Source organism: Hylobates moloch, unplaced genomic scaffold (assembly GCF_009828535.3).
Source record: "Hylobates moloch isolate HMO894 unplaced genomic scaffold, HMol_V3 SCAFFOLD_10, whole genome shotgun sequence".
Lineage (NCBI taxonomy): Eukaryota > Metazoa > Chordata > Mammalia > Primates > Hylobatidae > Hylobates > Hylobates moloch.
The window spans coordinates 29,948,788-29,962,969 of NW_026652285.1; the positions used below are offsets into that span (position 1 = coordinate 29,948,788).

The 14,182-nt window shown below is 50.4% G+C and overlaps 1 protein-coding gene across 7 annotated transcripts in view; it reads left to right on the forward strand.

Moving 5' to 3' along the window:
• MAPT (microtubule associated protein tau) overlaps positions 1-14,182 on the forward strand; it is a 126,099-nt gene that overhangs the window by 71,375 nt on the left and 40,542 nt on the right. For 3 of the 7 annotated variants that reach the window (XM_032163966.2, XM_032163959.2, XM_032163961.2), the window contains exons 3-5: positions 3,213-3,299; positions 5,754-5,840; positions 9,704-9,769. In XM_032163966.2, the coding sequence (XP_032019857.1) occupies positions 3,213-3,299; positions 5,754-5,840; positions 9,704-9,769 (240 nt within the window). The remainder of the gene's footprint in view (positions 1-3,212; positions 3,300-5,753; positions 5,841-9,703; positions 9,770-14,182) is intronic. The other 4 variants (XM_032163960.2, XM_032163963.2, XM_032163962.2 and 1 more) reach the window with 2 other exon arrangements.

The following is a 14,182-nucleotide window of genomic DNA, read 5'->3' on the forward strand; positions in this document are numbered from 1 at the left end:
AGGTGGACCCTCAGCAGTCTGTGCCACAGAGGGAGTGTTTGCAATTTCCAGACTAAAAGTCCCCATGTGCTTGATGGGGTATGTGACTACAACGTGATGCTTGACTTTTCCTCATATGACCAGAGCCACTTTGTCCATGTGGTGCAGTGTCAGCTATCTGCTAGGGGCCCTCCAGGATTCGCAGTCAATTCCATATCTGCATCACCACCACTGGCACTAAATAAAATAAAATACTGAAGTTCCTGCTGGTGAGCATGAGCAGTGGTACACTGGGCCCTTCAACCAAGGTGACATGATAATGACTGAAAATAATCACTGCCACTTATCGGGGGCTTCTCATCTGCCAGGCGTGGTACAAAGTGCTTTAAATAAGCATTCAACAGTTTCATGCTGACAGAAGCCCTGTGAGCCAGTGGAGCTACTACTATGCCCATTATACGGGGGAGAAAACTGAGGCAGAGAGAGGTTAGGTAATTCACTCAGCCTCACACAACCAATAGGTGGTGGAGCCAGGATTTGGGCCCCATCTGCCTGACTCTCTAGAGGCTCTATCTTCCAGTCTTCCAGAGTTGAGTCTAAGCCATGAATAGGACAATTAGACAGCAGAGGAAACCCATTCAGACACCATGTGCATGAAGAGTAAGGAATTTCTGTCATACAGAGGGGAGTGAATTCACTGAGCTGAGAGCTGAGGAACCATTGATCTGATGGCTGAGACACCACTGGGAAGACTGGAGAGGCTTTTCTGGGCATGCAGTGCCAGGCACAGGAGGAGCTGAGGGAAGATGACTAAGAGGTACTGGCAAAGAATTCAGAAATTCTGATGGAAGCTTTACATGTTACCATCACATCCATCCATCTATCCACCCATCCATCCACCCATATCTTCCTCCATCCACCCAATCATGCACACATCCAGTCATCTATACACCACCCACGCACCCACCCATCCATCCATCCATCCCTTCATCCATCCCATCATCCATCCAGTTATACATACATCAAATCATATATCTGTACATCATCCATTCTTCCCTCTGTTCATCCATCCATCCACCCATCCCTTCCTTCATCCTTCCTATCATCCATCCAATCATACATATATCCATTCATACATCTGCACATCACCAGCTCATCCATCTATCCGTTTATCCATCCGTCCTTCCTTCCATCCATCAATCATCCATCATACATACATCTAACCATACATCTCTACATCATTCATTCTTCCATCGATTCATCCAATTATCCATCCATCCCATTACCCATTTGATTATACATACATCATCTATACATCATCCATTCATCCATCCATCCATCCATTCATCCATCTATCCATCCACCCATATCTTCATCCAGTCAATCATACATACATCCAATCATCTACACATCACCCATCCATCCATCTATCCATCCATTCATCTATCCACCCATCCATCCATCCATCCATCCATCCATCCATCCATCTAATCATCCAGTCATATATCCAATTACACATCCATCCAATTATACATTCATACATGCATCTAATCATTCAGTTATACGTACACACATCCATGTAATTATACATCCAATTATACCTCCATCCAATTATACATTCATACATCCACCTAATAAATTATTAATTCATATATCCATCCATATAATTATACATCCAATTATATATCCATCTGATCATTCAGTAATTCACCCATCCATCCAGTCATCTATCCAATAATACATTCATCCAATCAGCCATCCATCCATCCATCCATCCATCCATCCATCCATCCATCCACCCATCATGGTTTGAGCCATGATTTACCACGATGGTCCCCTGTGGACAGCCCAGGTGGAACAGAACTGAAGGGAAGGCCAGGGCTGCCCCCATAAACATTTGCCTCCTTTACATCAATGAGAACTAGATCCACATGTATAAATCCTCATGACTTGAAGGTGCTTTTACCAACATTCACTCATGGGATTCTCCCAGCAGCTCTAGGAGGAGGCAGGTAGAGTTGAGGTCATCTCACCCATTTTACAGATGAGGAAATGGAGACCCTGAGAGGCAGGTCCAAGGCCACCTGACCAGAAAGAAGTGGAACTGGGACTTGAACCCAGCCATCTTGCCCCTTGGTCCCATGCTCTCTAGCCTGTAACTCCTGCTTCCTGGTGGGGCATCTCCAGGAGGACCCTATCGGCTGGCCATGGGCCTGCCCTGGAGTCTTTTGCTCTGTGTGGCCATCCTTCCTCCCTCAGGAGAGTGTGTGCTCCCAGAGCACAGGCTGTATCTTCTGAGCATTTTGTCCCTTCCCAGTACCTAGCACTCAGCTCTGTATACATCCGGCTCTCAAGAAGTCTCAACCTTCCAGAGTGTAAGGCCTTGACCTGCTCAGCCCTGGATACTGCATGATGCATTGATAGATAAGCCCATAAAATAACCAGGGCAGATTGATTCCCAGTGGCGAAAGTGCCACAGGGAAGGGACAATTCAGCCCTTCTAGGAGGAGGAGGTAGTTTTCTCCTTTCTATTAAGCCAACAAAAGCTGCCTTACTAAGGACATTCTTGGTGGAGGGTGTGACTGTCAACCACTGTGATCATTTGGGCCTCTCTTGCCCAGGCTTCCCATTCTGAAAGGACAGTTTTCTTGTAGGTACCGATGGCTGCCATTTCAAGTGTAACTCACAGCTTGTCCATCAGTCCTTGGAGATCTTTCTATGAAAAGAGCTTGGTGGCGTCCAAACACCACCCAATGTCCACTTAGAAGTAAGCACCATGTCTGCCCTGAGCTGGCTCCTTTTCCAAGGAAGGGGTTGGATCACTGAGTGTTTTTCCAGGTGTCTACTTGTTGTTAATTAATAGCAATGACAAAGCAGAAGGTTCATGCGTAGCTCGGCTTTCTGGTATTTGCTGCCCGTTGACCAATGGAAGATAAATCTTTGCCTCAGGTGGCACAATTAGCGGGTTAAGAGGCACTTTCTCCTCTCACCCAGGAGCAAACGCACATCACCTGTGTCCTCGTCTGATGGCCCTGGTGTGGGGCACAGTCGTGTTGGCAGGGAGGGAGGTGGGGTTGGTCCCCTTTGTGGGTTTGTCGCAAGGCCGTGTTCCAGCTGTTTCCACGGGGAGCGATTTTAAACTCCACGAGACACTGCTCCCCAGTTCCTCCTGAGATCAAAAGGGGGCACTGGAGAGAGGCCGCCGTTCTGAGGGCTCATTGTGTGTGTTCCAGAATCTCCCCTGCAGACCCCCGCTGAGGACGGATCTGAGGAACCGGGCTCTGAAACCTCTGATGCTAAGAGCACTCCAACAGCGGAAGGTGGGCCCCCCTTCAGACGCCCCCTCCATGCCTCCAGCCTGCGCTTAGCCGTGCTTTGAGCCTCCCTCCTGGCTGCATCTGCTGCTCCCCCTGGCTGAAAGATGTGCTCACTCATTCGGTGCTTTGCAGGACAGTGTGGCGGGAGCTGAGCCCTGCTTCGATGCCTTGCTTGCTGGTGCTGAGTGTGGGCACCTTCATCCTGTATGTGTTCTGGAGGCAGCCACCCTTGGAGAGTCCCGCACACAGCTCCACAAAGCCCCGCTCCATACGATTGTCCTCCCACACCCCCTTCAAAAGCCTCCTCCTCTCTCTTTCTTCAGGGGCCAGTAGGTCCCAGAGCAGCCATTTGGCTGAGGGAAGGGATAGGTCAGTGCACATCTGATCTTGGTTTAGTATCATTCATTTTGGGGGCTCTGGGTGTGGCCTGGGCCTCTGGACTTTGGCCACGGTGTTTGTTCCAGCCCTTCTCCTAACCTGTCCTTTCCAGACACCTGGCATCTAGCTTATTAGCACCTCACATACTTCCTGACGTGCTCCTCAGTCCTGATTTTGACCATCTTCTCTTGCTTCCCATCTGTGTCAGTCAAGACTGCATTTGGCTGTAAGAAACAGAAACCCCAACTAACTGTGGCATTTACATGAAGAGGTTTACTTTTCTCACATAATCAGATGTCTGGACTTGGCCAGCACCTCAAGGGTCATTGATGCTCTCCTGTCTTTATTTTCTGTCATCTTTAGTGGGTGGATTGTTGCCTCATGGTTACAAAGTGGCTGCTGCACTTCCAGGCATCACATCTGCCTTTGAAGCAGGAACAAGTTGCAAAGTAAAGTGGCCAAAAGGGCCCTGAAACTAAATGTGTCCCCTTAGGAAAGCAGAAGTTTTCTTGCAAGTGGCAATCTTCCACTTATGTCTCATCGGCCAGAGCTGGGTCTTACGGCCACCCCTTGCTGCAAGCAAGGCTGGGACATTGAGCATTTTGCCTTCCAACCTCTTTAGCAGAATAAACCAAGGGGGAAGAACATTAATAATGGCTTTTGAGTCACTAGTTGGCAGTATCTGCCCCTCTATCTTTCCATCCTCCCCATGGAGTTTCAAGGTTCCTTTCTCAGCACTTCTTCAGGCTCTGCACATTCATTTAGATCTTGTGTCTTGGGGTGAAAAACTGGCCCAAGTGTCTCCCCAAGCATCCACCTTTGGATTAATTTGGACAGTGGCTGTCAAGTGCCCGCCTCTTGCTTGGTATAATGCTACAGCTTTAGAGGACGCAGCAGGCGGGGGCCTTGCCGCTGAGGTTCTTAGCCTCATGAGAATATCCAGATCAGATTCTCTTGGCTCCTTCTTAGAGCCAGTGACGCAAGACACTTCCTGCTTATCTTGTTGGGATGGTTTTACAAGTTGCCTGCCCTCCTGAGAAAATCTACAAAACGATGCCAGACCTCATGCCAGCTTCCCAAGCCTTGGCTCTCAGTGCTCCCTCAACAGGATTCTAGAAGAATCTCCCAAACAAGTCTCAATGCCGTCTGGACCCTGTGCAGGCATGAGACTCAAGAGCATTGGCTCCCACCCCTGGTGGAGGGAGCCCTGCTGGGGCTGGGATCTTGCCTGGTTGCTCCGCCTGCACCCAAGACAACCATAATTAAAATGTCCTTCATTGAACTTGGAAAGCCTTCAAAGCTGACAACTCCTTACGGGTACCCGGAAAGGCCTGGGAGTGTGCCAGGGCATTGCTCGGGAGGAACGCTGATTTGGAAGTGTTTACCTGATGAGAGACTGACAGCAGCTCCTGGTAGCCGAGCTTTCCCTCCTGCCTCTGCTGTGAAGGTGGACCCATCTGACAGTCAAATGCCTGACTCTGGACAGGACCGGACCTATTTATTGCCATGCAAGGGACTCTGCACTTTTGAATTGTGGGTCATGGGCTTGGATTTAGGGGTTAGAGCTGGGAGAAGTCTTGGAAATCACCTAGAGATGACACTGCCATTTTGCAGATGAGGAAACCATCCAATCAAAATGGACCAAGGACTTGCCCAAAGCCTCACAGCAAAACTGTAGGCCCCCGCACTAACCCCGGAGTCCCTGTGCTGTCTTAGTCGTAATTCTCACCTTAAGGATCAAATAGTTGTGAGCAATCATCTGGTTTTCAGTATTTCTTCTTTTAAAATGCCTGGGGCCATAAGCAGTCTGTTTCACCGCAGCGTTTACACAGGGCTGCCGGGCTTTCCTGGTGGATGGGCTGGGCGGTTCATGAGCCAGAACCACTCAGCAGCATGTCAATGTGCTTCCTGGGGAGCTGGCAGCAGGGGCTCCGGGCCCTGCTTCAGGGCTGCTTTCTGGCATATGGCTGATCCCCTCCTCACTCCTCCTCCCTGCATTGCTCCTGCGCAAGAAGCAAAGGTGAGGGGCTGGGTGTGGCTCGTTCTGGCCCGTCTAAGGTGGTTCTCGGTGGTTTCTAGATGTGACAGCGCCCTTAGTGGATGAGAGAGCTCCCGGTGAGCAGGCTGCTGCCCAGCCCCACACAGAGATCCCAGAAGGAACCACAGGTGAGGGTGAGCCCCAGAGACCCCCAGGCAGTCAAGGCCCTGCTGGGTGCCCCAGCTGACCTGCGACAGAAGTGAGGGCGCTTTGCGTGTTTATCCTCCTGTGGGGCAGGAACATGGGTGGATTCTGGCTCCTGGGAATCTTGGGTTGTGAGCAGCTCGATGCCTTGGTGCCCGGTTACCTCCCTGGCTGCCTGCCAGCCTCTCAGAGTATTTAGGGCTTTGTGGACTTCTTCTGGATGCTCCTCATCTTGCCTCAGTCAGCGCATCAGTTCCAGAGAGTTCTCTGCAGGGTTTTCTGGGGCAGGTGGTGGCAGACCCATGCCTTCTTGACACCTGAGGTCAGTCCACCCTCCTGCTCAGACTGCCCAGCACAGGGTCACCTCCCAAGGGGTGGACCCTAAGATCATCTGAGCGCACAGAGGGTGCAGATGACCACACCTTTTGGTGATGTTAATGAGGTGGTCCCAGAGGAGCTGAGACATGTGATCTAGCATCCAGTTCTGGGACTCTGTCTCCTTTTCAAACGTATTCGTGTAGAACAGGCATGACGGGAATGCCTTGTCAACACGGGTGATGGGGAATCAATCAGACAGGGCGCTGGGCCCAAGGCTGCAGTCACCCAAGAGTGGCTCAGCCCACCAGGCCCTAGGAAACGCCTGCACAGCCTGGAGCTCCTGGAGTCATTTCCTTCATGTCTTCTTCACTGCACTTACGTAAAGATGCCAGCCATTGGTTTGGTGATTTGGAGGGTGTCCAGTTGCCCAACAAGAAATGCAGAAGAGGCCTAGACAGGATTTCACCAGCAGTGGAGAGCAGGGAAGATGTGCCCAGAAAAGAGTTTCCTTTCCTTCCTAAAGATGCTGCTCCCTGCAGCTACTGGGGAAGCCTGCAGCGTTCTCCAGGGCTCTGTGTGTTGAGAGCAGCCCGACCCTTTCCCCTTCTGAGTGCATTTCTGCTTTGTGACTTGATCCGTGAGATCCCCTGAGATGGGCAGAGGGGATGTCCTCGAAGCTGGGGCAGAGCCTCATTGTTGAACGTGAAGGACGTTTGAAGACTGTGGCATGATCACGGGATGAGATCACAGGGAACTTGAGTTTCTCTCCTCCTCTCCCTTCACAGTTATTTCACTGAGGGAAATCCCTCCCCTGCCCAGAATGAAAACTCTAGCCAACTCTTGACTTTTCCATCACTCCAAAGTAGTTGAAAGTACGTTAGTCTCCACAGTGGCAAAACACAGTGTGCAAAGGCTAAATAATTAGAACACCCAGTCCCATGTGACAGTCAAAGCTTCTAACTCCATTCAAAGTTGCAGCCATTCCCCTCGGGGGCTGGCGGGGAGGGGAGGGGTAAGAGAAACAGGAAGGTTCTTACTGAGTTGGTCCTGGTGTGAGCTGCGTCACACTCCCTGCAGAGGTTTCAAGGAGACTCTCTTTCTCTCTCTCTCCATGGGGACCTTATTTGAATTCTTCTAGACTCTTCCCCCAGCCTGCCGTCTCCAGCTATCCTCCCCTGAAGAGCCCTTCTGCTGCACTGAACTCTGGTGGCTGTGTCATCTCCTCGGCCCCGTGGGAGCGTGATCTGAGGCTCCCATGCACTCTGACCTCTGCCCCCATGGGGCCTACGGGAAATACCCTGGCAAGCAAGCTCTGGGTGTGTGGACGGTTCTCAGGGCTGCAGCATTTGTCCTTTGCTCTGCCCCCAAAGCAAAGCCAGCCCATCTTCCATCCTCTAGTGTTCCTTGGTGGGGCCCTGACCACAGTCCACCAGGTCCCTAACCAGAGGGGACACATACTAGGTGTCCTCAATGTATTGCCTTGAAACAGTTGTGCTGGGACTGTGATGGGGGTGGCCATGTAGCCACTCCCACCACTCCCAAGCCACTCTCTCCAAGGAAATCCTCCTAAAGATCGCTTTACACCCTCCGTGTGGTGGGGAGATTCTAGAGTTGGGTGCATGTGTCTTCAGCTACTGCCAATGCAGACCTTAGTTGGCACCTCGCTCTGGCCTATCCTGTTTGCTATTCTTGGCGCTCCAGTGAAACTCCCCATGGGCCATCCAGTTGGGGTGCAGTGTGGCCACCCCCTTGCAGTATCCTGCCTTGCTGGAGGGCACAGGGCCCTCCTGGCTCTTGTAAAACACTCCCCAGGGTACAGAGAGGCCAGCGGTGATGTGAGGCCCAACCTCCACCATGCCCTCCTTCCCTCCATGGTGTTTCCAAGCAGCTCCCTCTCTGGGGTCAAGGGGTGGCAAAGACAGCGCAGCCTCCAATTTCTGACTCATGACGGGCCTGGCTGTCGCAGCTCTGCACTGTGTGTGACAGCAAGGCGACTCACCCAGTGCCGCGGCAGTGACAGTGTCTGGGGAAGCCTCCTCACGCCCTCTGTCTCAAGGACTCTGGCATTTAGCTGAACTTGCTGTCGCTCTGAGCCTTTCTGCCATTGCCATCACCTTGTCAGAAACTCAGGCCGAATCTGCACTCAGAGTTGTGCCCAGGCATTTGAGCCAACACTTGCTCAGCAATATTGTCACATAACAAGGCACTGTCGCCACTGGGCCTCGTGGGCAGCGCAGTGTTGGCTGGATGGACCCGGAGGGTGTCTGTGTCATGCTAGTGCTAGTGATGGGAGCCCCGTGAGCCCATTGCCTGCCCTCCTATCCCCTCAGCAGCTGCCTGGGGACAGCCAATGGCCTGGGGGTTTCTGAGGCTACCACGTGGCTGCCAGGAAACTCGAGAACCTTTCTCTCCCTTGCCTACACTCTTCACACAGGCCTGTGCTGGCCAGCGGTGGGGATCCGGCATTCCTGTCTTAGGTGCAGAGAGTGACTGACTCATTGCAGGCCTGGGAGATAAGACTGATGGCCCAGCCAGCAAGATGTATGCATTTCTCAGAGGCAGTGGCCTCTGTCATTGTCCTCAGGAAATGCTGGTGATTCTGGTGGCCTGAGGTCAATGCATGTCAACGTGGCCAACTTGCCTTATAAACTTTTCTTCTGGACAATTGCGTGCATTGTCCTGTAACAGTGTCCTGTCGTTTATGATGCAGAAATAGGTGTTTTTAAAGCCTATTGATTTTGGTACTATTAATGTGGTCAGGAACTTTCTCAGTCTTTCTTGTTTGGGGTGAGCTGTGGCTTCCTAAACAGGAACCCAAGACAACCCCAAAAGCTGCTCACCAGCACTGCCAGCCTCCCTCTTACCAAGTAGCACCCATTCAGGGCATTCTGTGAAAGGCATTTGCCCAGAAGTTGGGAGGAAGGAAATGTAACATTTTGGGGCACCTACCATATGCCAGGCACCAGGCCAAACGTGTTCACACAAATTCTCTTACTAACCCTCACCATCCTTCTACAAGACAAACTAGTATCTTCATCTTGGGGTTCTAGATGAGGAAATAGAGGCTCAGAGAGGTTGAATGAATGCTGATGCCTGGATATGAACCCCATCTGCCTGACTCCGCAACCCAGGCAAAGTCTTTCCTTGAACTTCCCAGCAGCCACTGCTTAGACACAGCCTCCACGACCATGGCTCAGCAGCAAATTGCTTCTCTGACCTCACTCAGCCTGTGTGTCCTTGTTGAATGTGGCATTCAGGACCCTGGTCCCAAAGTGGAGAAAGTCTTTCCTACTAGGTCATAGCTACACCTGCATGTGGGTGCTGTGCATTTTGTTTAGTGAACTTTTATCACCAGCACCCTCAGCAATGACATTTGCAGAGAAGCCAGAGCTGAGGCACTTTGGTATTCTTGGGATGTGTCTTTCCTGAATGTTTTAGGGAAAATACTCGAAGATACAGAGATCTTGATTTCTAGTAAACAATAACTGTCTTGCTTTTACCCCCCTTCATTTGCTGACACATACACCAGCTGAAGAAGCAGGCATTGGAGACACCCCCAGCCTGGAAGACGAAGCTGCTGGTCACGTGACCCAAGGTCAGTGAACTGGAATTACCTGCCATGACTTGGGGGTTGGGAGGAGAGACATGGGGTGGGCTCTGCCCTGAAAAGATCATTTGGACCTGAGCCCTAATTCACAAGTTCAGGAGATTTTAGGGAGTTGGTTCTTATCAAAGGTTGGCTACTCAAATATAGAAAGAGCCCTAGTGGTTTTTTTCTAATACCATTTCTGGGAATTCCTAAGGCATTTAGTGTTCTGAAAGATGCTAGCCTTGTCCAGCCTGAGAGTTAAGAATGAATGTCTAACAGAAACTCTAGGCTGGGCGCGGTGGCTCACGCCTCTAATCCCAGCACTTTGGGAGACCCAGGTGGGCAGATCACCTGAGGTCAGGAGTTTGAGACCAGCCTGGCCAACATGGTGAAATCCTGTTTCACTACAAATAAAAAAATTAGCCGGGTGTGGTGGTGGGTGCCTGTAATCCCAGCTACTCAGGAGGCTGAGGCAGGACAATCGCTCGAACCCAGGAGGTGGACGTTGCAGCGAGCCGAGATCGCGCCATTGCACTCCAGCCTGGGCAACAAGAGCGAAAGTCCGTCTCAAAAAAAAAAGAAACTCAAATATGTGCGACAGGTGATTCTTGCTGCAGGCTGCCCTCTGGCCGATCCAGGAGCAAGGCCTTAACCATGTCATCCCCAAGTGATTGCTTGTAAACTTTCTTCTGTGCAGCCTTCAACCCTTATTATGATTTTCTTCTCGGGAACCAAACTGCTATGTTCAAGAAAGACAGCTTTGTGTGATCATTTATCATAAATATCTTAAGAACTTCAAAAGTCCTAGAGATTCCTAACTTTAGGAAATGGGAGACCTGTGGTACTGTTATAACGTGGGCTGGGCTTGTTTTCTGTCATTTGCTAGATAAATGAACTTGAGAGCCTACTGTAAAATGTGGAAGCTTCTAGATTGCAAAAGGGCTGCGAAGACGCTGTTCTTTTCTCCCAGGTGATGGGATCTGCCTCTGAGGCCATCTGATTGTAGGAGACTCTGCCTCGTTGAGGATATTTTGAGGCCTAACTACATATTCCTGCCCCCAGAGAGGTCACAGCCTATAGCAGGCTGCCGTTTCTCATCTCACATGGCACAGAAAGGCGCATTTTCGTTCTCAGGCTAACAAAGAGCTTCAAAAACTATTAGAAGGGACAGTGGCTATAAGAGAAGAACCTCAGTCGATGTGTGAAATTAACTAGAAACCTGGCTCCTGTTTCTTTTAGGTCATGTTTTTCAGCTTAGGTAAAACTAGAGGCTTTGATAAAGTATGACCTCTAGAAATCATTGCTTTTCATAAATAGAAGTGGGTTTGAGTTTTTTCTACTGATTGTTAGTGCAGGCGATGTCTACATGCCCCCAGAACGTATTCCATGCAACAAAAAAAGCCCAGGTCACCATCTTTGCTGGGAACTTGACTTTTGTGCTCACTGAATTTTAAGCCTTCTGACAGCAGCCTGGAATCATGGAGGGATAAAGTACCTATTAGTAAGATGGAAAAAGGTGTTTCAGAATGGAGCTGCAGTGTGTTGAGAGTAAGCTATGGGAAGGCCTGTATATGAGGGGTACACTTTTCTTCTGTAAGCGTCCAGAGACCAGGCCTCCTGAAGAGGGCATGGGGGCTTAACTTACCTGGACTACTATGTTTACAATACTCATTTATCTCGATCTCCTCCTAACCCCTGAGAATTGCTACATTTAATATTTGCTGAGTACTTCCTAGCATCCTAGGGAATCAATAGAACATTCTCCCAACCAGGCTGGGTGCGGTGGCTCATGTCTGTAATCCCAGCACTTTGGGAGGCCAAGGTAGGCAGATCCTTTGAGGCCAGGAGTGCGAGACTAGCCTGGCTGACATGGTGAAACCCTGTCTCTACTAGAAATACAAAAGTTAGCCAGGCATGGTGATACACACCTGTAATCCCAGCTACATGGGGAGGAGTAGGAGGCAGGAGAATTGCTTGAACCTGGGAGGTGGAGGTTGCTGTGAGCTGAGATCATGCCACTGCACTCCAGCCTGGGCGACAGAGTGAGTGAGACTCTGTCTCAAAAAAAAAAAAAAAGGAACATTCTCATAACCTGGCTTCTTCCTCCAGGGGTGTAATTAATCATGTCAGTTTCCTCATTGATACACACACACACAAACACACAGAGTACAATCCTGTATCCATTACTTTTCAAGGTATGTTTACTATTTACATTTGAGGTCCTTGTCTCTTTTTTAATAGTGTTTCTTAAAATCTTGTATTATATCAGAGTACAGTAACATCCCAGTCAAGAGCACTCTAGTAAGCTCTAGGAGGAAGGCGCCTACCGGAAGGCAGTGGAGACCTGTCCTGTTGGGGCGGCATAGGGGCAGCCCCTGCCTGTGGTCAGTTCTGGCGCTCAGGCTCAGGGTTGCCTCTGGGCTGCTCTTTCCAGAGACTGACCAAGGGCTCCCATAAGGCACCTGCAGAGCCTGTGAAAAGCCAAAGTCAGTGTTTTCCTGACACCAGTTGATCTGTGCAGGATCCATTGATTTAACCACCTGCTGTGTGGCATGCACTGTTGTCGATGCCAGGAACAGGAACTGGAGGGGCCCATGAGCATGGCCAGTATCAGGCTGGAGGTGCTGCTGTGCTGTGACCGGGCCTCTTGGGGATGAGCCCATGGCAACCACCCTGCCTCCAATGGGGTTGGGCCCACATGTTACCTTTGTGTGTCCCTGACCACACCTTCCTCCCCGACCTCATCCAAATCTCTTTCTTTTCCAAGCCCCCGAATCCTTCAGGGCTGCAGGTTTTGTTTAAAGCAGAGCTGGTGAGTTGCATAGGTTGTTGCGTTGGGACTAGATGGGGTGTTCAAAGAGTTGGGAGTTAAAAAACATAAAGGGTACTTACTAGGAGAACCAAGGAGTGTAATTCTCCTGTTCTTAATATGCAGCCAGGTTAATGAATGTCACATGAATGGACCAGAAAAAAAATGAAGTGTGCCCTTGATCAGCTGGGTTGGTGTGCAGCAAGCTGTGTGACCAGGGGACAGCAGTGGTCCTGAGGGCCATCACTGTCTGCCGTGCAGAGCCCTTCCTCCCACGGGGGCCTACCTCACCTGTGCAAGGGGCTTGTCTGTGGTCAGTGACCTGGATAGATCTGAATGGGGCTTCTTTTTCGAGGAGTCGTATGGCAGGTCTATCAGTAAAGACTCCATTCTTGATAATCACACATTTTGGATTTTCCAAATCTGTCAGAGAATGGGCTTGAGGCAGAGTTTGTGGGCACTAGTTTCACTGGTTTCATTTACCAAAAAGGGGAGCAGAAGTCAAGTATGGTGGCTCATCCCTGTAATCACAGAGGCAGGAGAATTGCTTGAGCCCAGGAGTTCGAGACCAGCCTGAGCAACATAAGGAGACCCCGTCTCTACAACAATAAAAAATAACATTTTAGTCAGACGTGGTGGCATGCATCTGTGGTCCCAGCTACTCGGGAGGGTGAGATGGGAGGATTGTTTGAGCCCTGGAGTTAAAGTTGCAATGAGCTGTGATTGCACCACTGCACTCTCGCCTGGGTGACAGAGCGAGACCCTGTCTCAAAAAAAAAAAAAGAAAAGAAAAAGAAAAAAGGAAAAAAAAAAACTCATGCCTGTAATCCCAGCACTTTGGGGACGGGGGTGGGAAGATCACGAGGTCAGGAGATCAAGACCATCCTGGCCAACATGGTGAAACCCCGTTTCTACTAAAAATACAAAAATTAGCCAGGTGTGGTGGCACGTGCCTGTAATCCCAGTTACTCGGGAGGCTGAGGCAGGAGAATCACTTGAACCAGGGAGTTGGAGGTTGCAGTGAACTGAGATCGTACCACTGCACTCCAGCCTGGGCGACAGAGTGAGACTCTGTCTCAAAAAAAAAAAAAAAAAAAAAAGGGCGGTGGGGCTGGGGAACAGTGAGAGGTAGGCAGAGGAAAGGGGATTCTCGCTACACCCAAACCAGGTACCATCTAGAGGCTAGAATCTTTGGGAGGCTTAAATTCCCTAGAAAGCAGGAGAAGCTTCTGTAGCCCTCCCGCTTTCCCAGTAGATTAAGCCCAGGGCGGCTCCAGTTGTGTGACATGCTCTGTGCCCAACCAGAGCCCATCATAGGCAGAGGAATAACAACCACACCAGAAGGGCCCTCAGAGGTCACCACGTCCAAGAACCCTCTTTACAGATGAGGAAACTGAGGCCCACAGAGGGGAGAGCCACCCAGCGAGCTGGTGGCGACTAGACCAGGAGACCTGTCATTCCAAGCAAGCAAAGGCAATGAGATGAGCCCAGAGCTGTGCTCCCATCTCTTTGTTAGGGGGCCTGGGATGCCCTCTCACTGTCATTTTGTCCAGGATGATGCTCCCTCTCTTAAGCGATTAATGCGCCCTTGCTAACCTTTTGCTGTCGCT